The sequence below is a fragment of the Ischnura elegans genome, chromosome 5 (assembly GCF_921293095.1).
Source record: "Ischnura elegans chromosome 5, ioIscEleg1.1, whole genome shotgun sequence".
Classification (NCBI taxonomy): domain Eukaryota; kingdom Metazoa; phylum Arthropoda; class Insecta; order Odonata; family Coenagrionidae; genus Ischnura; species Ischnura elegans.
The window spans coordinates 56,534,571-56,561,639 of NC_060250.1; the positions used below are offsets into that span (position 1 = coordinate 56,534,571).

General features: G+C 37.0%; 1 protein-coding gene across 1 annotated transcript in view; it reads right to left on the reverse strand.

The window, feature by feature from the left end:
* The window catches only part of LOC124158907 (protein furry), a 95,432-nt gene that overhangs the window by 66,156 nt on the left and 2,207 nt on the right, over positions 1-27,069 (reverse strand). Inside the window, exons 4-18 of the mRNA XM_046534320.1 lie at positions 23,224-23,451; positions 22,055-22,323; positions 21,429-21,563; positions 19,464-19,756; positions 18,373-18,774; positions 17,793-18,000; positions 15,880-16,017; positions 15,289-15,523; positions 14,053-14,231; positions 13,439-13,663; positions 12,854-12,997; positions 12,039-12,267; positions 6,796-6,971; positions 6,527-6,707; positions 5,297-5,467 (exon numbers count right to left, since the gene is read on the reverse strand). Of these exons, the coding sequence (XP_046390276.1) occupies positions 5,297-5,467; positions 6,527-6,707; positions 6,796-6,971; positions 12,039-12,267; positions 12,854-12,997; positions 13,439-13,663; positions 14,053-14,231; positions 15,289-15,523; positions 15,880-16,017; positions 17,793-18,000; positions 18,373-18,774; positions 19,464-19,756; positions 21,429-21,563; positions 22,055-22,323; positions 23,224-23,451 (3,213 nt within the window). The remainder of the gene's footprint in view (positions 1-5,296; positions 5,468-6,526; positions 6,708-6,795; positions 6,972-12,038; positions 12,268-12,853; positions 12,998-13,438; positions 13,664-14,052; positions 14,232-15,288; positions 15,524-15,879; positions 16,018-17,792; positions 18,001-18,372; positions 18,775-19,463; positions 19,757-21,428; positions 21,564-22,054; positions 22,324-23,223; positions 23,452-27,069) is intronic.

Sequence of the window (27,069 nt, forward strand, 5' to 3'; positions counted from 1 at the left end):
ATTTGATTTCGGAGAAGAGGAAAGCTTCAGAGGAGGGGCCGAGGGTTGATGGTTGGAGGGGGTAGTGGATTTTGGGAATTGCGCTACGTAGTTACTATCGCACGGCACTGAGGTTCACCTAGTGGGGGTTTTCAGATTTTTTCACCCGATCAATTACGGTTCCCCACATCAAACTCTTTTCACCACTCTAATCCGCGAATAAGATATAGTTCGTCAACTTGCCTGAAACGGCGCTGCATGCACTAAAAGACTAGAGTTCTTTACATTTTTCCGAGTCAACTACCAACGATGTGCGTGCGACAGTGTATGACGCGAAATTCAAAGTATTCAAGATAGTACCTTTAGCATAATTATTTGAGATCTCAAATATTGAATACTTTCTAGTATTTGAGGTATTCAAGTACAGACGGTCCCCGACTTTCGTACACAATGCGTTCCCGAAAACTTGTACGAAAGTTGAACCATGGACTTCCATACTATTTAGGGGTTACGTTCCTAAAGAGTGGAATATACGTACTAAAACCTTTTTTTCCATGGAATTCATTTCAATTGACTTAATTTTAATAATATGTTAATAAAACTCCTCAAATCATCTAATTTCTTTCGAAAATACGCTGAAAATGCAAATAAAAGTTTAAAAAACAAGAACTCCGTTGGCTATCGATTGAAACTTCCTCTTGGCGTTTAAGTTGATATTCCACTTATTACGTCCATTATAAATAAAAAGACATATCAAGAAGCATAACAAAATGTAGTTGTTGAACCCGCACTCTGGATAACTTTTTAAATTTTTACACCAAAATTCGACATTTGGCAGGTGACATTCGTGATCGTGTATATTTCGCATGTTATTCAAAAAAGACAAAAGACGAACGGAATTCGGGTGATATTTCGTGCAATATCGTTGCTGAAGGTGTACATGAATTAACACGTTCACGCCGGCGTGACCCACCGGTGGGTCACATTAGTTTTCGCCATCGGGCGGCGTGACCCACCGGTGGGTCACATCAGTTTTCGCCATCGGGCGGCGTGACCCACCCGTGGGTCACACTCTCCATAGATCTGTAGGAGATTTTTCAGCGCAACAATTCTGTTGTATTATATCCTGAATTGTCCTCCGCCAGATAGATCTTTTAGAGTTTCAATTACATTTCCTTTTTTTATGAATTTTCGCATTAATTAACTCGATGCTCTTATTCGAAAAATTTACTTTCTCTCAGTATTGATGTATTTATTCGTCTTTTTTGGGTAAGTAATAAAAAGAGGAAAATTGTATTGATTACACTTTATATAGATCCCATTTTTAATAGTATAAAAATAAATACATTAATTATGAATTTTTTTGAAACATTCCAAGCACAATGCAGGTTGATTCTTACAATCTGGGCAATAAGTTACAACTTTTTTGGTTTTCTTCATCGCTGCTTCTCTTCCATCTTTTTTACTAATTGAATTATAGCACTCTTTACATCTTTTTCGTATTACTCTGGTCGCACCTTCGTACTTTTTAAGAAAATGTTCTTTTTTTTTAGAGGCCGGTGGTGTTGCAGCTATCGTTGGTTGGGCAAGTAATGCGGAAATAATGTTCTCACGAAATTGTAAAATGCTCAGCTTTTTCTGGTTATCTAATTTTTTATGAATGCACCACGCATTTACTAACATGGTGCCGCAAATTAGCTCAATTATAATTTTCCTATACCACTTTATGGTCTTCCTCAAAGATGTATAGTATGAAGACATTTGATCAGATATATCAACACCTTTCTTTGCAGCATTGTAGCTTATGACGGTATCTGGTTTTCTAACAGACTCGCTGACGTCGACTAAAGTACATATATGAGTTTTGCACGTTGTCAACATGAGTACAGGCCTTTTGTCTGTCCACTTCACAAATTTGATTCCATCTGAATTTTGTAGACCTAATATCTCACCCTTTTTTTGTTTGATTTTTGCGGCCTGGGGCAAATGTTTTCTGTTAGAGCGTACTGTTCCACACAGGTATGTATTTTTCTCTAATAGCTCTTTAGCTAGAGGAACACTTGTGTAGAAACTGTCCGTATATAATATGCGACCTTCATACAGGAGTCCATTCATGAGCTTCATCACAATGTCATGCGCATGTCCCTTTTCAGATGAATATTCTCTTTTACCTGAGTATACACTCATATTATAAGTGTAGCCTTCAGGAAGGCAAAGCTTATACAGTTTGATGCCGTATTTATGTCGTTTACCCGGTATATATTGGCGAAATAAAAGACGCCCACGCCAGGGAACCATGCTTTCATCAATCACTACTTCTTTTCCAGGTTTCACATGTTTTTGGAAATTCTCATTTATTTTATGAAGAATTGAGCTAATCTTATGTAAACGATCTTCACATCGCGCTTGACTGTTATCGCAAAAGTGCCAAAATCTTAGAATAGCTAGGAAGCGATCCCTAGGCATAATACTTTTTATTAGTGTGTTCATATACATTGGATCATTCGACCAATAAAGACGAATTTCTGGAATATGAACAACACCCATGGTTAGTAAAATACCTATAAATTTATCCATTTCTCCGAGGGTAACCGGTACCCAAATTTGCTGATGTTTTCGGGAATTGCCTACTTCATTTTTAGCATGCGAGTTTGTAAATTCATTAGCATATCTGTTAGTTTCTCTTACGATATACTCCAGCATATCATCTGTAAGAAACAACTTATACAGATCAAGAGGACTTGCACAGTTATTTGCCGACAATGACAGCTCTAAATCTTTGCAGTTTAATTCTAGTGCGGACGTACGCGTAGTTACTGGACCCCAATCAGTGTTAGGAACTTCTTCAGTTTCATCACTAGATGAATCTGATGTCTCTGAACTGAAATTACTCAATTCCGATTCAGAAGAATATAGTATTCTTTTACGGGCCCCCTGCCTACGCGAACAACTTGGTTGGCTCAGATCGTCTTCTGAATCGTCATCAATAAGCTTGCTAATGCAAGCCGGATCCAACCCCCTCTTCATAATCACAGTCAGAAGTGAAAAAAGTCAGACAATTTAGACTAAAATTTACTCCGGTCTACTCTAATCTCCACTCCGGTCCTTCCCTCTTCAAGTGTTATTACAACGGTATATCTCTGTAATCCTCATAAACCTGTTCAATAAAAAATAATGGTCGTATATTTCCGTAAACCGGAGAGTTTCAGCTCAGATATGCAATGTCGTGAATTACTATACAATTACTATCTTACCTTTAGGGTTGAATTATCCTACAACTGAGATGTCATTCCAGTCAGTTATTATCTGGTCCCACATTCTTCTAGCGTTCTCATGATTGAATTTCTTTGTAATCCTGAGAAACCTGTTCATTATAAAATAATGGTAGTATATTTCGGTAAACTGAAAAGTTTCAACTCAGATATAAAATATCGCAAATTCCATAACAAGTACTATCTTACCTTTTGGGTTGAATTATCCTACAAGTATGAGTTATAACCTGATGCTGACACAGTCTGCCAAAAGACTCCCTGTGTGGAATATGTCGACAGTTCCAATGGAAAGAGAAGCAGCGGAGAGGACTGAACAGAAAAAAGTAATTGATACTGGATTTTGACACTTTCTAGTTACTTTGCTATCGCGATGCAATAAAAAGTCTCAGAACTGTGATTCGCCGTTTTATCTTCACGACAATATAACAGTACCTCAGGACGATCAATTTGTATTCCTTCCGATTTGATGGGTGGACTGAAATAGCATTTGACGATGAAGCCTTGTGGATACAAAGTATACGTCTGAAAGCTAAGAAGCATAAAAATTATCATGGCTTGATAGTCTCAGTAGGGATTTGAGTTTTCGAGCCCTCTCAAAATAGCATTGATTGAAAAAACATGACAATGCTCGACGTACCCACGGCCGGGTCACACCGTCTGGTGGCGGAAACTAATGTGACCCACCGGTGGGTCACGCCGCCCGATGGCAAAAACTAATGCTCCAAATTTCGATCTAAGAGCTTTGTGTATTCACAGTTGATACGTAATAAATAACGTATTATAAGTATATAAATAAACATAAATAGTAAATAACTAGGTATATGAAAACAGTAAATTAGAAAAAGGAATATTATAAATATAATGGAAAATAAAACTTTTCATTATTAATCCGCCGCCCGATACGCTCTATTACTGGTACCTAGCCGCCCCCAGGGCCTGCATCAGAAAAGAAGAGCCGGGGTGAACGTGTTAAACAGCACTCAAACGAAAAAACACAATTAGAAAGATCTTACTAGTTTTATTGAAAGCTACTTCATGATGTCTAGTCAACTTCTTTTGAAAAATATCTTCAATGAAGGCCTTCTTCTTCTCTTGATAAAGGAGCCTATAGCAGGCAGTCTCTCTCCCAAATAAATCACCTAGATTAGAGTCAACTACCAACAATTCCCTTCACTATATACGTTCGTATTGTTCGCATATACTGCCATTTGAAACAACTGAATGTTGGGATGCGCAATAAACATCGCAGGAATTTAAAAAAAATTACAGACCAACATCCGAAAGTCCGAATTTAGCGTACGAAAGTCAAGTAAAAGGTGTCAATTTTGAACGTACGAAAGTGCGAATTGTACGAAAGTCGAGTGTAAGAAAGTCGAGGACCGCCTGTATTCCCAAATTTTAACCCACTTAATACCGGTGAGCCGATGCATCGACCCTCATTTGATGTGCAAATATCACCATCGGCCAACTAACAGGCCAAATTACATAGAAAATTTTTACTTTGTATCTAATTAAATTATCAGTAAATCAGACAATTATGAAGAACCATAAAAAGTGATGTAACCCCACATGCATTCCATAAGATTAAGCAATAGATATAATTAAAAATCTGAAATCTAGCAAACTTCCAGAAAACAACCTTAGAAGTCTTCATACATCTTATTCAACTCAGTTGGCAGAAAAAGGGTTTAACCAGATCCAGAAATTATAAAATCATAACCACTTTAGTGCACTGGCATGGATATAAGGAAAAAATTCAAATTTCTACCTATTAATAGGAAAAAAAACATCATTCTTAAAACATACTATGAAAAAACTTGAGTTTCAAAAGATAAAAATATTAATTACAAATGAAACGTTTGTACTTAGGAATTCAGTTTCACAATTCACAGTTTCCAATTTGTATAAAGTGGAGGTCAAAGTTTTCACTTTTATCAGCATAAAGAACCTACTTTCTTTACAGCTCTATATGGGAAAAAATATTGTCCTTCATTTGTGACTTCCGGGTAGGCAATTTCTCACAATAAAACACTGCAAAGACTCACCAGCAGTCCATATACTGGAGCTCCTCTCTGTGAGCCACTGAAGGTCAACACATGGGGCAGTGAGAGCAGCTGTCTTCTCGGCAGGAGGGAGAAGGCTCAGAATCGATTCCACTAACTTGGGGCAACAGCGATCAATCACATCAATAACTGCTTCTTCATCAGAGCTGCAGCCTGCAAATATCATGCATACAATTAGAATGGCAAAGAAAACACCGTGAGGTCAATTCAACAAAATGAGCACTTAATTTAGGTTGCTCCACTGAACAATTTTTTTTCAAAAGTACCATCCCTCTAGCTATAACGAAACATGAATCTGAATTAGTGATACAGACAGAAGTTGCTTTTATAATTAGATCTTGTGGTTGCAAATACTTCTTATGTTTCAATGAGTGTATCACATTTCTATTAAAAAACAAGAACATACTAAAGCATTTTCCACCACACTTAGGAACCACAAGACTTCAGTTAAGTCATTTGGCTTATCTAAATAGGGTGGTTTCCTATTTTTTTAATGGTGTAAATCGAAAAATTATTACTCCAGGAGTATGTATTTCATGCTTTCAGATTTTTAAATGACGATATCTATTTTTTGCGATAAAATGATAGTGAAAATTTTCAAGCTCGCGAAAATGCGACGGCTAAGTATGAATGCTGAGAAAAGCCTGTGTGACATCATTCTAGTTCCAGCTGCCGCCGTGTGAGGCCATCCACACAAGGCTATAAGCGCCGTTATGATGCACGCTGCTAGAAGGTAGTTGAGTACCCTGCTAGCAGGTAGAGCTTGGCTTAATAAGGATTATTAATACCCTATCAAACGAAGGAAACTTTACGACTGTAGGCAATTTTACTAGGTGATTTTTAAGAGATGTTTCCCTAAGCTCTGTGCCACATGCATCCATTGGTAATCTCAGAGGATGTAAAACTCCTGATTACCCGCATAGAATCTAGGTCCCTGTGACATCACGTGGAGTGGCATCGCATGGGCGCCAATCTGGCCTTTTTCAAATGAGGTTAAAATTGACCATTGCCATTCGTCTAAACTGGGATTTCTAAAACCAAATAATTTGTACATTATGAATACACAAATGTTGGGTAACGAATCGCAATCAATGCCTTTTGCTTTCTTTGAAAAAGGAAACTACCCTATTGCGACTACATAAAAATGAAGAGACAGTCAATAAACTTGAATCTAATGCATGGTAAAAGATTTTGATGTCTGAATTACGTTACCTGTTATTTTCACGAGAGCCTTGGCTTCCCTAAGGATTGGCACTACCAATCTGCGAGGTGTTGGTCTACATTGACACAGCATAACCAGTGCAAAGCCTTCCACAAAGTGGAAGACTCCACAGCCAACACTCAACACTGGATTTTCTTGCTTAGGTGGAACATGATCCAAACGTGCTTGCTTCTGTTTGGAAATGAGTACAAGAAAAAGGGTTAGAACAAACACCTCAGAAAATAATATCCATTTGAGAAACCAATGATTTCAAACTCACTGATGCATCCCTTTGCATTACCCGAGGACCTGAACTTTGCTGCTGAGAAGAAGACACAGTTGCACCAATCAACGCATTCTTCCAACATACTAAAAGTTGTAAAAGCATCCGAATGCCATTGTCTAATAGCTGAGGGAATGTATCTAATACGTCTCGTACAAGGAACTGAATGAACCCTGAAAAAAATAAAAAATAAAATCAATAATGCAAAATTACGAGGTCATTTCTAATATTATTGACACAGAAATAGACAGAAAATACAAGTAATTAACAACAGCAGAGGTGGTGAGAAGCCAAGGAATACAAGTGGTTTTTTTTCTTCTAAACAGAGTAAGATACAGAACTTGATAGAAGAAATACACAAAAACTTGGTGGCCATGGGATAAGAGCGAGTCTCTGTTCTGTGCTGACATCGAGTTGAAAATCAAATGCATAACCAACTAAATAATAATAATAATAATTTTTATTCACTTTAGGCAAGAACATTTGCATAGTTTCGTCAAATTGAATCAAATTAAATTTACAGAATTACAGCATATCAAAAAGAAGAAAAGAAAAAAAAATTGTTTACAATAAAGGGCCTCTGCCCTTATCATACAATACATTCATATCACATTATATATACATAAAAGAGTACAGTTGTATTATACAGACCTTGCCTTACAGAGGACCCTCCTTGCAAAGCAAAAAAACTCTTCCGATGCATAAATTGGTTTTTGGAGCATAAAATTCCTCAGTTCAGCTTTGAATTTATTCAGAGAGTCTATACCCTTAATACTGTGAGGGAGTACGTTATGCAGCTTAACCCCTTTGTGATATGGTCCATCTGAATTTAATGTAGAGGATCTTTGCTCAACATGAATATCCATCTTAGATCTCGTGTTATATTGGTGAATGTCACAATTTAACTCATACATGCTCTTATTCCTCTAATTTAGAGGAATAAGATTAGGGGTTAGATGGAAGATGGGACTTTCTAGTCCCAATCTCGCCCAATAAAGACGTATTATTATTATTATTATTCCTTTTAACAAACAATATAGCTTCAAATATGTACAGAGCAGGAAGAGGCATGATTTGAGATTTGCAGAAATAAGGTCTACAGGACTCTCTGTAAGGCAGGTTAAAAATAATCCTTATGGCTTGTTTTTGCAAACGAAAAATTTTTGTACAATGATTTGATCCTCCCCAAAATAAAAGACCATAAGTTAATATTGAGTGAAAATTAGAGAAATAAAGCATTTTAAGAATATTAAAACTAGTACTAAGACGAAGATGCCTTAGTTGGTAAAGGGTTTTACTCAATTTAGGGATTAAAGAGTTAATATGAGAGGACCATTTTAAGGATGGCTCAATTATAACTCCAAGGAATTTCACATTATCCACGAGTGTCAGGTTAGCATCATTAAATTGTACAGGACCCATAGGCTCTTTGCTAAAATTTATGCATACTGTTTTTTGGACATTAATGGCCAGTAAATTTTCCTGTAACCAATTATTGAGTGATTTCATAGTATTTTGCAATCTGCTTTCTAATGACTGTAATGTTGTCCCATGAATAAGAATGCTTGTATCATCAGCAAATAAAACAGGTTCTGCTTCAGGAATACAACTAGGTAAGTCATTAATGTACAATAAAAATAGTAGGGGTCCAAGTATTGAGCCCTGGGGGACACCTGATTTGACTTCCAATTTGGCAGACTGATAATTTATCTTCAGATTTGATGATGAATCAAAATGAGTTATTTCAACCAATTGCAACCTTCCCTGCAGATATGAATGAAACCATTTGTTTGCAACACCTGAGATTCCATATTTATTCAACTTTTCAAGAAGAATTTCATGGTTTACAATATCAAACGCCTTTGTTAGATCTAGATACACTCCTATAGGCAGATGTTTACGATCAATTGCATTTAATGTTTTGGTAATAAATTCATGAAGAGCTTTAAATGTTGAACTGCCTTTCCTAAAACCATATTGATGCCCAGAGAGTACGGAGTTCATTTCTAAATACCTCATTACACGTTTTTACATTACCCTTTCAAATATTTTTGAGATTCCTGATAATAAACTAATTGGCCGATAGTTTTCTACATTCTTTTCGTTTCCTTTTTATGAAGAGGTAAGACTTTACTTAATTTGAGGCGATTTGGGAAAATACCATTACTTAATGACAAGTTACAAAGATATACTAAAGGCTTGCTGATAAAAGGGATGGCAAATTTAATTACCTTGTCCGGTATTTCATCAACTCCTGAGGATAACTTATTTTTAAAGGAATGACCTATATCAATAATTTCATCATTGGTGACTGGATATAAAAAAATGGAATGAAGAACCCTTTCTGGGACATTGGGTCGGCTAGAATGATTCTTTCTGGTAGATGCTGAAATTATATTACCAGGAGCATTAACAAAATAATCATTGAAGTTCTCTGCAATTCCATTAGGATTAATTAGGACATTGGCACCTGAAACTAGTTCAAAGTTTTTAACAGTTCTTGCATTACATGTTTCCCTCTTGATGACTTGCCAAGCTGCTTTTGATGCATTTTTAGAGTTTGAAATAAATTTATCATTGCATGCTGATTTAGCATTCCTAACACATTCCTTAAGAAATTTATTGAAGTTATAATATTCAGATTTAATTTCTTTATCATCAGTAGATTTTGCAAGTTCAAATAGTTCCCTTTTATATCTACTCATGTTAACAATTTCGTTAGTGAGCCAGGTGTGTTTGCTTGTCAATCTATTTGATATTTTGCATTTTTTCATTGGGAAGTTAATATCAAAATAAAACAGGAACTTGTCCAGAAATGCATCCATTTTTTCATCAAATGAATTTGCTCCATACACATCATCCCAAGTTTCATTTTGTAAATCATAAGCTAATAACTGCATTTCATTAGTAGCAAAATTCCTTTTATACATAAAATGTGAACTGGGTTTAGAGCTTTCATTGACTTTGAAATTAACTAAAAGACCTATATGGTCTGAAAATCCAGTATCAAATGTAGTAGCATGGCATTTGTCTGCCCCTATGTTAGTAATTACTTGATCAATAAGGGTCACACTTGCTTTTGTAATTCTAGTAGGCTCCTTGACTATGGCCGTAACATGGAATGAATCTAGAACTGACATGATTTGTGTAACTTTCACACATTGTTGTTGGAGGAAATTTACATTTAGGTCACCACATAAGATAATAGAATTACCATAATTAAACAGTTTCTCCAGTAAAATTATCAAGTTATCAATAAAAATGTTAAAGTTACCATCAGGAGATCTATATACACATACAATAAAAACTTTCGATTGCAACAGTTTGATGATGGAGAACTCAAAATCTTTTTCAATTAGTTGAACATCAACAAGGTCTATGGGCTTGAAATTAACACCATTTTTGACAAAAATACAAGTACCACCATGTTTATAAGTACTTCTGCAAGAATACTGACCCAGAAGGTAACCAGGAATATTTAAAGACGTCAAATTGTCGCGTTTGCACCAATGTTCAGCAAAGCAGAGAATATCTATGTTTTTCAAATCACATTCCAGTAGAACTTCGATATCATACAGTTTGTTACTTAAACATTGAACGTTTTGAAAAAAAAGTCACAAGGCGTTTTTCTTCACGGAGTTAGTCAGCCGCGTGACCTCCCCGGATTGGCTGCCTGAAGCATTAGTTAAAGTTTGTACCGGAACAATTTCAATATCAAAGTTTCCTGACGGCAACGATAAAGATTTAAACCTTTTACTTGGGAAGAAATTACCAACCTTTACTCCCTTTGGCCATGTTTCACACTTAAACAGATCCTCTCTTAGACTAACTGGTACATCCACTTTAAAAGAACGAAATTTCTCACCTGAGAACAGGCTTTCACACGAAAAATCGCTATTAGGGAATTTATCACACAAATATTTTGATATATCTTCCGGTTTTGTTCCTAAGTCCACACGTCCCACGTAAAGAAGCGATCTTCGAGGGACGCCGGAAAAGTTTTTCACTTCATTTCCAGAAGAGCCATTGCCGAACACAACTTTGTGTTTACGTTTTTTGTTCCTTCGAGAGCTCACCACTTTAAAACTACCATCGTCAGTAGTAACTGCACCGTTCACAGTTGGTAATTCACTCGCTTGTACAGGTAACGACGAGGATATAGATTCTCTCGGTCTCGAAACAGGGTTCGTTGTGCTGAAATGATCATCACGTTTCACATCCGAAATTTCAATTTCACGGGAAATAGCGGTACCCATCAATGCAGGTTGATGAGTTTCATTAATCGTCATTTGCTCCGCACATTTGGCAAATGAAACTTTTTTCCGACCGATAGCTTCAGATTTTCTCATATTTTTAAGCTCGCTGAACTCTTGCTTCAACAGCTCAATGTCGGCGGCCATGTTAGAAATGGTAAACTTAGTTTCTTGACAAAGAAAACACTTCCAGAAGATTTCCCGGCTCTCTGTTAAGGCTTTCAACTGAATTTCATTTAAGCCCGAGCATTTATCGTGAAATACACGCAGGCACAGGTCACAGTAGATAACTTTTTTTACACTTTCAAGCGGATTATTGCAGGAGCAACACGGACGTACATACACAGCGGACGCCATGGTAGGGTAAAAAAACCTTGATCTTGTTTGCTTCCTTTCTCTAATTTCTGTACTTAACTCTGTTTAGAAAAAAAATAACTTGTACCCCTTGGCTTCTCACCCCCTCAATTATCTTAAGCAGGGCTGGAGTTGATATGAAGTCAAGTTCAACAAGTAAAAGATAAGGAAGTCACTGGTGATTAATGATTCACTTAGCACTATCAGATCAAATTTAATGCAAAAAATATCCGGTATTGAGATCGGAAGTGGAGTGAGAAAAATTATTTGAAGACAAATCAGCCATCTTGTGAGTTGAAGGTCCCAGCGTTGCATTTATGAAAGAATGCCAACGAACAAGCGCTAGCCGGTAGATTGAATTGACTCTTGCTAAAATTTCATGTGAATATTCTTGCCAATGAGTAGGTATTCAAAGATTAGTATAATCATTAGCATGAACTATCATGACAAATGTTAAATTGGGAAAAAAATCTTGTGCAGGGAAAACTTATAAGATCTAGAATGCATAAAAACCCAGAAAGTGGAAACGCTAAATAATGATAATTTTTACATTGTTATAAACAGGGAATTGATTAGGACCTCAGAGAATAAATGTTAAACATGATTAGGAGAAGTGAAGTACACAATAATTACCACATATGACATGATGACGCCAGTCAGGGAAATCCATGACCAGGGTTTGAAGGCTGTGAAAAGCCAAGGAAGCAAGTTCTGCATCAAGGTGAGTGGTGAGGCGTGACAGGAGGTCCACAAGATCTGGACTACTCATACCATCTGGTATGAGACGAGGCACGGCGGCTACACAGGTGCGAAACAGGTCAATGCGAGGTTTACGTTCCCCACTCATCATTTCATCTGGTTCCTGTGGCCAAGAGATTGTTCAATCAAAAAATACTCATAACACCTGCACAAATAGTGCACACACCACCAGGATGAATGAAAACGGAAGCAAATGCTGAGCTATGGCATCCAAACAATTCCTTCAGTCTAGCACTATTTGCTTGATTTATTCTTTCAATAGCTTTTTCTTTTTAGAAATATTCAAACATTGAGGAAATTAAGTTTTCAGCAAAATTTTGGAAAAACAATAATGAAACATAACTTAAATGAAAAAATTTTGAGAGCTGAAGAATGAAGTCACTCTAATGCCTTGGAAAAGCCTTAAACAATGCAATATACATAGGTTTCTAGAATGCAAGGAAACAATCTAGCCAATGATACCAACATCAACAAAAACACATACTATAGCGACTCATTAGGGTGATTTCTCCCAAAGTTGTTTGAAGGCAGCAATATCGGTAACATTCACAGCGAACATATATGCATGAAGCCCAAATTCATATTTATGTATAAAATATACAATGACAGAAAATCTAAACGTATTATGGCAATGACTCAAATATCAAGAAGCACCATTAGAAAAAATAATTATGAAGTGAAGTACTCACCTTGTTAACATTTTGTGTATTAGTCATCATCAATGGACGCCCAAACTGTAAATCCAATGCTCTCAGAATATCATCAAAAATTCGACGCACATAAGGAAAATAAGATGACATTCCAATGCTTCGAGCTGTTTCCTCAGTCAGCATCTAATAAGGAAATGAAAGCATATATTAACAAGATATGGCATATATTTACAGGAGTGTAAATTGGGGAATGGCTGTATTCACAGATCAAAATACACATAATGGCTTTGCATGAAAATTAAATTTTCTTTGAAACATTAAATTAACAATTGAAAATACTCAATATGCAACCCTACGTGTAACCCTAACTGTTGCATGCAGATTTAAGAATAATTACTGTCCGTCCATGCTGTATATTTGAAAAGATGAAATAATTACTTTGTGTCCTCGAATATCGCATAGTGCAAATACCTCTATCATTTGAGATATTCAATAATTTTCCCATTCTAACTTCCTATCCTTCAATTTTACCCATTTTATTTCCATACATTCCCCCATCAAAAGTAAGTACTTTGTCTTCATTTAAGTATTCAGTAATTGCATGAAAGCATCAATAATTCCTACCTTATTCAGAAATGTTTTCTTTATTCTGAGGGTGTTCCCCGAAGGCAGTACACCAAGAGAGCGAGGCATTGGTGGCTCTCCTTCCTTCTGCTGCAGCGAGTCAGCAACAACTAAGAAGGCTCGAAGGCCAACGCTCATGCGTTCGGGAGCCATTATCACTTTGACAGGACGGCTAACACACAGTAGATCTAGTACTATTTCTCTCATAGCAAAATCAAGCCTTTCCTAAAGACACAAAGAGAGTAAAATACATTGTAAATAGTGAATACCATTACCAGAGATCAACAATTCACCACGGAACTAACTTAAGTGGCAAGAATTCAAGGAAATCAAACACAAATCCCATACATCCCACTTCTGATTAAGGAAATTCTTCAATGGCACAAGTTCATCCTCAATGATTTTACACAATATGTAAAACACTAATAAAAAAAATAATAAAAACATTCCAAATAAATATGAATCAGCAATGGATAGGTATGAGTCTCACGTTTTTGGAAAAGTAATTTATGACAACTTCAATCCAAAAATTTTGTGAAATTAATGGCCACTGAGACACAAACTACTAATAAAATTAATCAAAAATGGTAGCTGGTATATGAAAAAACACTTACCTGAGCAATGAACTGAATGATCTTTACAAAGATATTTAGTGGAGTGTCTCTAGGTACTACAGCCTTGGACCCTTTTGGAAATAAGGAGTGCACAATGCTAAGCAATCGAGACTGAGTAGCAGAGTTGCTTTCACATTTTATCCTAATCATGTAAACCCAGAGCAACCTATAAAGGGATTCTGAAAGAAAAATGTTGCAAACAATACCATAACTAATACATATAGAATGCCATAATGCACAACGCAATATAATAAAAAACATTAATCAGAGCAAAAGGCCTTCAAGACCTCAAATTTTAATAAATAAGAGCTTCAATTTCTTTCCACAGGCATTAAGGTAAATGCTTAAATGGAATATATCTCTGGCCAGAAAATCTGGCAGCTACTAAACATCATTTCATAATGCATTTATAATTTCATTTATCAATCCAAGGGTATTATCTCTTTACTTGCTGCATAGTTGAGCATCCTGAATCCAGTACCGAAGAAACTCAGATGATGCCATATTTTGGGTACTGTGGTAGTAAGCAGTGATATTCACGAGGAAGTTCAATAAATGATAACAAATTAGATGAAATTTAAGTTAACACAGTCATATTCAACCAGTATGTGATATCATACAACTGCTGAGTGAAAATAATGTACATATGTAACATGCATGTATGAATATGCATACATCGCAGAATATTAAAAATTAAATATATATCAGTAAGCTCTCATTTTTAAGAACTTCATTATGAAGTTAAGCCATTACTTGGGTTCTGAGGCAGTTCTATCCCCCTCATCTGCCCCAATAGCTATGCCACTCAGAGAACATATTCAAAAAAGTCTTATAACGCTCATGTAAGTACCTCATATGCTTAGAATTAGGGCAAAGCCCTACCAGAGCCAGTTGAGTGATGCCTGAATCAGTGGAGTACGTAGCAATTTCCAAATTGGCAATAAAGAATTTTAAGACAAACTGGGTATCCTATTGTCTACAGATACAACACAAGGACTTTTTGTTAAGAATGATAAACATTTTCAGTAGGTAAAGACAAATACAATTATTGAGCAAAAAAACTGTTTCTTATGAAGTACGCCTTGGAAATATGTATAGTCAGAGGGAGTTAAACTAGATTCGAGGTGCTCAATTGTACCCATATTCTCAAATTTGCATGGACATTTTGCCCAATAATTAAGAAAACAATTGGCTTGATATTCAAATGAAACACAAAAGTAAATACACTCAACTCACCTAAGGCCACTCTAGACATCTTTGGATCTCTGTTCTTAAGGTGTGAAAGGCAAACAGCAAGAAACACATGCCAGTTCTGAAGGAAGGATGCTTTTTGAGATACACACAGAAGGCAAGTAACCAGAGGGAAGAGGGCCAAGCGATGTTTGGATTTTGTACACATGTCCAGGGTGGTGACGTACAACATCTCCACAAAGTTCTTGAGACACGGCACATTCACTTCATTTTTCACAGCCTGTGAAAAAAATTCACCATCTCAAATTCATGGCCTTGTTGGTAAGCAATATACATTCTGAATTTTTATTTATAATCTATAATTTTCAATTAAAACCAGAAAAATGACAAGGTTTCACCTAAATGCAACAAATCAAAACTTCCAAAGAGGATGATATACAGGTTTTATCCTAGAGTAATATTTCCACCTATGAGTAATATTTTTGCATTAGAGACAATATTAAATGTAATACTTGTTTATTTAAGTTTGATTTTAAATGTAAAAATGTATACAAATGGACAATAAAGAGTATACATTCACAAAAGATATCTTCTTTAATCCAAAATGGAAAAGGTAAAACATGAGTACTATCATACCGCTGCAACAGGCACCAAGATTTCTACAAAGAGTCCAGCCAGGGCATGTTTTATATCCTTATCCTTCACTTCAAGGAAGTATTGTGCACATTCCTGCATGAATTGGAAGGAAGCTTCAAATTCTTCAATTGGAGCCATCTGAAAACAAGAAAAGCAAAAACTCATTTCTGAAGGCAAAAAATGTGCTTCTACAGAACAATTATAATGATATCAAGCTATCAAAATCCAGACCTACATGTAGAGGTACAGTACACTCCCGATTATCCGGGCTAGTGATGGAGAGGGGCGGCATGAATAATTGGAAAACACAGACAATCCAAACTTTCCCTTTAATTTCCTGTTACTTTCATTATTTACGTAAATCAATCAGTCTATTATTGTCCACGCACATTTTTTTATTCCTTTCCGGAATTATTAATAGCTTTCTTTTCGCGACTACGCTCTTTTAAACGGCAATGACGTGATTGCACCAGTATTCTTACTGATCGTGTAATACCTGGTTTCTGAAAACCATGCATTCATGGCTGCAAGATCATGGATTCTGAAACGTGGTTTGCATGAATGCTTTAAAACTCACTGCGCGACGTCCGAAACGACACCGTCAGGCACCATGCCAATTCTCGCACAAGTTGCCTGCGATGCAGCTGCTGCGGGACGGGCCTCCACGATCACCAAGTGTGATGCTTGTAAAATAGGAACACGGAACTCCCGTGATGGCTACAGATGCGCAATCACCCCATTGCCCAGCAGTGATTATGGGAAACCGGGGGTTTATGGCAAACTGCCAACGCAAGCAAGTGCATGGCATGATATCTCTATTTCCACTTCCCCCATTGCCTTCACTTCCACTCATCTGCTTCCACTATTCCCTTCCTCTCCAGTTTGACCTTGACTAGTCACGGCGTAAACATGCCCAAGAGCTGCGAAATCTTCGGATCCCTTTGGCAGTATTCAACCGCATGGGAATCCATGGTAATTATTGCGCGTTCACGAGATGGAATTTACGATTGCTTAACACGTTGACCGCCATGCCGGTCATAATGGCCGGAGTCGAGTGGCTCCTGTCACGCCACTCCGGTCATACTGACCGGCCTCCAAGCGACTGTTTCAAAGTGCATTTCTGACGCCGGAGTGACCAGGATCTCTTGCTAACGTATGGGCCATGACCGTTGTGGCGTCAGAATATAAATATTTAGTTTAAAGTAAAGTACAAAGACGCATTTAATGTTTTATGATCCGGGAATAGTTAACGGAATGAAAAACACTAATGGCGTCAGAGGACATAACTACTAAAAACATCATGGCGGTCAACGTGTTAACCAGTGAAGGATCTTCTAAAATTACTCAAGAGATATTTTTCCCGCCACAGATCGTCGTCTGCAATGCTAGATCAGACATCCAAATAAACTTGAAACATTCCTTGTCAGCAACCAAGCAATAAAATAATTCCATTTTAGGAAGGGAGTTCTAATGGAAATAATGAGTCCGGTGTAGCCATGCATTAAAATGCAAATATCCAGCTGCTTATGAGTCCGATTTTATTTTTTTAAAAAGATCGCGGAAAACATCAAGTGTGAACTCACGCACGGATAATCTGCAACACGGATAAACCCCACCCGGATAATCGGGAGTCCGCTGCATATGATTAAAGAACTTTAGTGTCATTAACACAGCAATGCCACAGACATATTTTTAATACAAGATCAAGGTTTAGCAACGATGTTACACTGTAGCAAAATCAGGATCATTAATTATAAATTTTGGAGGTGGAATTGCAGCATTTTTATTATTATCTCCAGCGTGAATGAATTCCACCAAGTAAACTGTGACATTTACAAAGAGTTTTAAACTATGACACATAGTAAGTCCATTCAGCTTCTTAAATAAAATTAAAGTAACTGTAAGAAGACTACCTTCACTCGGAAGAATTTCATTCCCATTAAGAGAGATATGATAGACTGTGTGGTATGTGGTCCAGGCTCCCTGGCACGTAATTCACCAAGTTCAGTCATGAATCTTTTCCGTACTGAGTTAAATCGTGATTGTGCTAGCCCTCCAATAACTTCAGCATACAAATCCGCAATCATATGAATGTTGCCAGCATTTGGGCCACTCTGAAGGCTACAAAGAACATGAAATAACAATACAAATAAATCAATTGTTAGACACATATGACAATATGAAATAAAATGCATATTGAAGCTTCATTTTTGCTAAGATATAAGTTACTATGTGGCCTCTCATAAACTCATTGTGGAAGGCTCATTAATAAAAATGACAGATGAATGGGAGACTATCCAAACTTTTTAAGTGCATAAAGTATAAAATAATCATTTGCTAACAGCAAATAAAATCAGGATCAATCAGGATCCTTTAAAGATACAGTTCAAGAGATATTAAACTGAATCAGTATCAATAGTGAGCAAAAAGAATAGTAAGGCTTAGTTTCATAATTATCCTAAGGAAAAGAGGAAAAAAAATAGAAAAACATACCCCTCTCTATATTTGAAGTGAGCAAAGCTCAAGTTTTCAATGTGGGCCACCAAGTCATCTTGGCCTGGATGAAAGGGCAGCTGCTTAAGGACCTCAATGAGGGCCAGGCAAAAAAGAAATTCAACCGCAAGTGTGCGTCTCTGCTCATCTTCCACTCCACCATGGGCTGTGGCACCACCCGAGGATCCACCGCAAGCCACAATGGTGCTGGCAGAACTGGAACTTCCTCCTGACCCTCCAGAATCCAATTTGTCTCCAAGGTTTTTGTCTGAGACACCACCAACTACCCCCACTAATGCACTGACACCACCGACTCCGGAGCTACCACTCCCTGACGCTTTATCACCCAGAGATGAATCTCCCAGAGAAACTGATAGACCTCCAATGACGCTGGAGCCAGATCTGCAGAAAAAAGTTAACATTAAAGAATATCAAGGTTCCCGATCTTCAAAATGAAGTACTGATGCCATCATACCCCATGTGAAAGTCTTAGATAAAGTCTGCCAATAATCTAGATCAGAGTAGGAACAGATTTAAATCCTGACCAGGAAGCTAAAAAATGATTAATATACTTTTCTAATTGTTCCATTACTTCTTTACAAAATATGCAAAATTATCCCATATAAGAAAAAAAATACGAGATCATGGAGGCCAAGCACTGACTGATACGTGACATACAGTGGATGATGCTATTAGTTTGCTGAGGAGACAATTTTGTTTCATTTGCCTGCCACAATTATGACTTGCATTGCTCTAATTGCATATGAAATGAGCTTACAACCACACAGTGGTCAAAGTCTAGCACAGGGTCATCCTGGTAGTTATTCATCCAGGATGACATCTGCAGTTACATGGGCTCATAGCAGTGTTAGCACAAAAGTACTTGCTATACACTGTTGGTTTCCCAATACTTTTCCATGAGAACCATCCAACACAAAAAATCACTTGCTATAACTCTTATTTGAAAATATGATTTCAACAAAAATATACAGTCAAAATCAGCATAAAAAAGGAGAAAAAAGTTTAGCCAGGGTGTTCATGACATAACAAAACTCATTCTAGGAAAGTCCATCAGCTGCCAAGTCACTTACATTCTTCCACCCTTCTTCAGAACCCCAGTTTCCTGCTGATGATGCGGACCAGGGCTGGAAGATGACGCAACAGGGGTAGATGAAGATGACGCTCCTGAGGCAGATCCTGAATTTGATCCAGCACCGGTTGCTCCGGGGACAGGTGAGCCTAAGCTAGAGGATGAATTCATGCCTGAGCCTCCACATCCTGAGGAAGACGTGGAGATTGGCAGTGAAGAGAGAAGGGCAGATGCTGGTGTCCTATGGTGATGCTGGTGGGAACGAAACTGCTGGAACTCTAAGGGAGTCCCGATCTACCATAAGAAAAAGTAAGAGTCAATATAGTTTCTCCCAATACCTGTAAATAATACTACTGATGCCTGATTACAGATTAAAAAAGGGAAGAATCTATGTCAATATGAAATATTAGCAAGTACTTATGGTAAAAGTATTAAAAAATTTGAAGGCTATAGTTGATGCATTGTAATGGTACCATCATATGCTATGAAGTAAATAGCACTGTCTTTTTTTTCAAGTATTTCATGAAATGAGTGGTTTCTAAACACACTAAGATTATTTAATCTTGCCTGAAAAGAGGAATTCAATAGAATGCACTGTACAGGAAGAGGAATTTATTCACTAGTATTGACTTTATTATGATTCAATTCATCAAAACAAGCCGTTATACTACACATTGGTACAACAAGGTGTAATGTTCCACAAAATAACTTTTAATTCAACCCAGGTTTCAATATTATTACAAATGCCAGGGTACAAATGGTGGTAAGTTCAGCCTATTTACACAGTTTTGGAGGAAGAGGGGGGAACGAGGGGAGAGTGGAGGGGAAGCTGATGGGTAAGCCCGGAGAAGGTGAGCGGGATAGGGAGTAGCGGAGAGTGGGGAAATAACAATTTTTGGAGGAGGAGCGGAAAGGAGAAGTGATACTCGGAAAAATGGAAGAATGTGACCAGGGTGGATAAGAGAGGAGAACAAGGAAGTAGTGTGAGTTTTCAGGTTTCACAAACAAAAACCGACCATTTCCCTATTCTCCCACTCCTCATTCTGTCTTTGCAATGAGCTTCTCCTCCTCTCGCAACTCTTCTTTTCCCCTCTCCCTCCAAAACATGCATGTCACTTGGCTGCACTTACTTGCATTAGTATCATGATAATGTTGTAGTAACATAGAAACCCATGCCAAATTAAAGGTTATTTTTGTGAAAAATTGCACCTAGTTGCACCAATATCGGCTAATGCCACTCCATTTCACCAGAATCTTTCATTTTAAGTGTCTCATAACATAGAAAGGATTGGTCAATTCCACTTTTTTGTCAGCTTCTATTCCAGTTCGCTTCTTGACACTGGTTCCATAATATCACTCTATTCAAACTACGTGCATTAACCTCAAAAAAGTTTTCAATTTCAGTTTAGCAAATATTATTTCGGTACAATTACAATTTATAATTGGCTTCAGTTCTGATTACTGTTCAAAAAACCAGTGGGACTAAGGAAAAAAACTGAACTCCCCTTATCGAATGGAAAAATAAAAAAAAGGAAAATTGGAAAATTACATTTTATTCCCCAGTAAATCAGGCTGAAATGTTTGAGGAGGAATACTGACTTGGTATTAAATCATGAACGAAGTAATATGAGCATTGGTACCAGTGTCCGTAATGATATCAGAATTGTCAATTTCTAGTATTCCTCCATTCCAAGATTAAACATTATTTCACTCAGCTAAATGGCACAACTTAATGAAGTAAAGTTTCTAACACTATGCAACTATGCCATCAGCCACTTTCTTCATTGGTTTTTATTCCTTTTTTATTATTATTTCAAACTTCCATTCAATTAGAGAAAAAATTACCAATGCTTCTTTTGGTACACTCATTATATTGAATAGTCCCCATTACTTTCTTTACATTTACCTCTGATGTAGCAAAAAATTCTTACAAACTCACTCTTTTTTCCCTAACTGATTTTCTTACCTGCCGGTCGTACCAAGCAAACAGAGCACGGAGCAGTGATGGAAGGCAGTGTTCAGCAACTGATCCAAAAGCACATAGTAGCTGATCAAACTGTGGATCTTCACCACGCTGCAAAGACTTGGATATGGGACGCTCCTTTAAAAAAAAAAATTACAGCAGCTTAAAAAATACTTTCTTATTCTCAATTAGAAATTTTCAGGATTCAAACAGTATGAGTCACAGTTCAACGAGCCAATGACAATACATTTCTAAGCGGATTGCTGGATCGTTCATTTCTTCTCATAATTTCTCGGAAACTATTTAAAAATAAGTCATAATTCCAATCGCTTTGCTATTAGAGGAACACTAACAATTATTTTAATGTAATTTTTAGGATATTTACACATATGCCAACAGTTCCATTGATTGATTTTGCATTTTAAAAATTTCCATTAACAGTGCTTAGTACTGTGATTGATTTACATTTAAAAAAAAAAACATGCTTACTCAATTCCAAATTTCAATTTATGGGTGAACACAAAATGAAATCCCAATAATTATGATATTTGACCAATATCTCGACAAAGCACTCACACAAATTTCTAAAAGAATGAAAACTGTAATAAGATAACAAGTTATTTTCTTACAGAAGGTTCAGACATAACAGCTTCTATCTTCCTCTCGGCTTGAACAGTGAACTCAGCAAACAAAGTGCGCATAACAAATTCACCAGGCCTGGCATCCATGTCTGTAGGTCCAAGGAGACCAGCACCAGGCCCAGCTGCTCCCCTATCCTTGCGTGCACCCCACGGCAAATACAATGGCCCACCACTGCCAGGAACACTGCCACCTACACCACCAGATGCCCCTGCTCCAGAACTAGATGAACTGCTCCCTATGTTCCTCGACTGGGCATCTGCAGTTTACAGAATAAAGGCAAATGTGAAAGGGGGAAGCCCTAGAGAGGGGATACAGGGCAAACATGACTGTCCCTACAATCACATGCATACACAAATATGCTCATTTACGCACTTCATGACTGAGGCAGTTGGTTGTAACATGAACCCGAACCACTGATATCACAAAGTTATTCATATTTTCACCTGAGAAGCCCATTCCTAATACGTCATTTTTGGATTGCATGCAAAAATTTGACTCTAGAGATGTGTGGTACTAGTAACTAAGGGGAAGCTCCCGATGAATAAGTACTAATGCTGGGACCAATATTTATTATAAGCAACTCATCTGCATGACCTAAGTCCCCCTTCCCCCAAATACGATTAACTTTAGAAGAAGTAACAAAATTTCAGATTACACGGTTCAAATGTGATTATTCAATTGCAATTTCTCCCACATGATATGAATTACTAGGTTAATACCTGATGCACAAAAATACAAAATACATAAAATTGCCAAGTGTTATAAGAATCATGAAAATGCTACAGGAACTTACAGGATCAACTTCTGAAATTTTTAGGACATGAAACAATTATCCTAAAAAATCACCCTAGAGAGCAGTTGACTTAAGGGTACAGAAGGACTTAAAGGTGGAGGGCAAGATTGATGATAAGTTTCAAGCTGCAAATTTACCCATTTTTATGAGTCAATTTTCTACAACTATTCAATTTCATAAAAAACGAAACTAATTTTTCCATAATTAGCAAAAGAAGCGTGAACATGTATTTGTGGAATATAGACAATTTCATTTCATTTTATATGTACTCATGCCTCACAAACACTGAATGGGTCAACTTAAGGGCAATATAGGGATAGGTTAATGAGGTATAAGGATTATTAGCCATTTTTCATGACTTACCTGAAGGACCTCCAGCCTTTCCTCCATAAACATGTGTCCTTGAGGAAGATGGCTCCCCGAGAGATGTCCCAACATCGCCAGTGTCCACAACACTAACACCTATGCCATCTCCTTTACCATCCACAGTATCATGGCCCTCCAAGGATGAATCCCCCACTCCTCCAGAAAGACCGTCCCCCTCCTCTTGCCGTCCATCAAAATCAGATGCTGAAGGCCCACTACTCACATCTACAAAGTGAACATTAGCAAGCACAAAAATTAGGACTGTGAAGTACTGAGAGGCTTATTAAACCATCAACAATAGTCATCAACGTTAATTGGTTCGATGCAGCTCTCCACTCGATTCCACAATCAGCTAACGTATTTACAACCACAATTCTTCAGCTGTATATTCCTCAATACCTGCTCCATGTATCTCATCCATGTTCTACGAATATCCATCTCCCCTTCCACCCTATCCTTCCATGATAATTTTCATTAGATCCCATGTGTGGCCATTCAAGTTATCTCCACATCTAAGTTTTCAACCTTGAGTTTCCAACTGTTGTTATTGTTCATGCCTCACTACCACAAATAAGCAGGCCCCTAATTCATCACTTTAAACTTCAACACTTATATTTTATGCAATACGTAGACTCCTCTTTGGAGGAGTGTTTGTACTGCATAAAATATAATCGTTACTGGATATAATTAATGGATAAAATATAAACATACTGCTTGGAGGAGTTCAATAAGTAATGCAACACATTTTTTTTCACGGCCAATTTAGGTTGAAAAAACTTGGCATTTCCTGAGGAACACAATAAAACATTGCTACTTCATCTCGTACAATTGCACTGACTTCCGATACATGACCTGGCTATACAGAGCTGTTAAAATATCGCCTGTAACAAAGGTGTGTTACAATTAGTGGGCAGTAATTGAATTTATTTTGGTGAAAAATAAGGGTATCTCAGATATTCATAGGCAATTGCAGCATGTGTGCAATGATTTGGTAGTAGACTAAAGGACGCTAAGCCATTGGGCGACGTGTTTTTCATCATCACTGCTACAGGGATGATGAAGAAGTTATTGATGCAGTACGACGTTATCTATGACATCGACCAGAGGAATGGTACTGTGCATGCATACAGGCCATCACTTCAAGATGGCATCAAGTCATACCATTGAATGGAGATAATGTAGAAAAATAATGCTGTGTAGTCTAAAGGTTGGGGAATAACTTGGTGTAATTGAATACTCTATTAAACAAACCCTGTTCCAGAAAATAAATTTGTTGCATTATATATTGAACTCCCCTCATAGATTCTATAAAGTTATAAAAATAAGAATAAGTAGAATATTTTACTGTTGTGATTTTCTCATTTTTACCATTTTTCTGAAAAATGTAGTGTTCAAATATCAAAAGCTACCATCTACCCTTGACTTCCAAAAAAAAATTTAATCTCATAGATCAATTTTCAGGAGTGTGAGTTCTAAGACTGATAATCAGCAAGCTTATCTCCACAGAAAACATACTTTCATGGTGCAAAAAATAATATTTTGAGGAGACACTTGGTAGCCCAGAAAGGTCCAATGACGAATACCATAAAAAAATATTTAAAAAAAACAAGCTTTTTAGGCACAAAACACACGACTGATATATAGGGACATGTTGAAATCTCAACAACTGGATGCTGGAGTGTGAAAGCACACTATCCTACTGTAGTGCACTGCATCTACTTTAGAGTAGAAATAGGGACCCTGAGAAAATATGAAGAGAATAGGTAGGAGGAAAATAGGCAAGATGAAGCAGAACAAAAAAAAGACAAAAGAGGAAGTACTTGAAATGATTTGCCAAGAGATAACCTCGTTGGAGAAGACAAAAAGAGTAATAAGCAAAATTAACAGGTGAGGGATTCTCACAACCCATATCACAGGATGGTCACAAGAAGTGTGAGATTGAAGATTAAGAAGAAATAGTAAGAGAAGAGATGGTCAGGGGTTGATAAGTAGGATACATTTCATGGCACAGAATGGTGTAAAGACTAGTGTCCTATCAGGTGTAAACATTTTACTACCATCTAACCCTGCCTCAAACAAAATGTTATTGGACAAAAAAATAACATATTTAAAATAATTTCATCCAGGGGTTTTGTTTTCAGTTTCCATTGAAGTAGAATTGTTACCTCTTCCGCCGCTACTTCATCAGTGAGGAACGCAGAGGAGAGCAGAATTAGCCATCCCTAACAACGTACGCCAGGAAAACAATCAATCACAAGAATAATAAGTGAAATTTGAATGTAAGAAAATACTACACCATCATAGAAATAACGAGAACCATTGAAGCCATCAAACTTAATCAATGCATAATAATTGAGGCATGGATAGTTTCCAAAGGATTATTGAACAATGGAATACATTGAATTCCATTGAAATTTTGTCTTCAACCCTTACTGACTATTCCAATGAAATTTTATCTTCAATTCGTAATAGCAAAACTCTGTAAATCAATATTAGGTATCAATTAAAATTTTACTCATTAAAATCTCCAATCACTTTTTATGCCCAAGCACTGCTTCCAATTACCTGTAACCATTTTCATGAGCAACAACTGCAATGCAATCCTAAATATGTAGAGTAAGTCTTAGCCAGTACTAATAAGACTGTGGCACCAATGCACACGGGCATAGAAAGAGATGTAGCAAGGGTAGTACCCATATTCCAAATGGATGTTGTTGAAACATCACATTCAGAATTTACTGGAAAAAGGCAGAATATGTATACCGATAAAGCTGATCCTCTGGTGAAAGGGAATTTTTAAATCCTCTCTGTGCCCACACCGATATCTAAGAATAATAAATTTTGAATCTATCCATTGGACTAGCTTGGTTATTCGTCAATCACAGCATTTGAAGTATGCACATAAATGCTCAAGATATGCAAGTCAACGAAATGCCACTTTCATTCAATAGAATTAGTACCTACGTATATAATACCGTATTTACAGCCGTCGCACAACTTTTCTCCAGAAATGTCGGTGAAAAATATGGGGGTGTCCGACTTACACGAATCATGCAAATTTTAACGTAAGCCACGCATTTTCCCTCAAATTCTTTTCGTTTATTTCTTCAGAATGTAGCATTGAAACTAGGAAACCTCTTCAGTAGGGATGGATGGATCCAGGATTTTTTTCGGATAAGGATTCGGATCCTTGATTTTCGGAGCCGGATCTTTCGGATCGGATATTTTCGGATTCAAATGCATTTTCAAATTCCTGCTATTAAACGAAGTAATTATTCAAGTTTATTCTGGGTACATACAATCAAAGGAATGATTTTTAGATTTTCATACACATTTTAATACTTTTATAAATTAAAAATCATTTTAATAGGCTTTCAAGCTGTTTTTCAAAAACACCTTTGTCAAAAAACATCTCAACAAGAGAGAATCGGTATTTTTTCCACCCTTATGGGGTTGCATTCACTGAAGCTATTATTCAAAATTTCGGATCCAGATCCGATGTCTTCCGCGACTTTGGATCCGATGTATCCAATGAAGGGCAATATCCGCGGATATTTGGAACCAAGGTATCTGATCCGACCATCCCTACTATGCAGAAATTACATTTCTAGCATTACTGAACCTTATTAATTGCAGTAATGTAATTTAACGATTTAGCAACAAATAACGAGTTTCTATATTAGACCACACTCAAAAAGCACTAGGAAGGTTTATTTCCTCACAAGCCGGCCCAAAAAAGGGGGTCCGCAGGATACACGAGGGTGCAGCTTACACGAGTAAATACGGTAATGTCAATCAGTACAAGATTTTCAACTATCCTTCAAATAGCATACATCTAAAAAA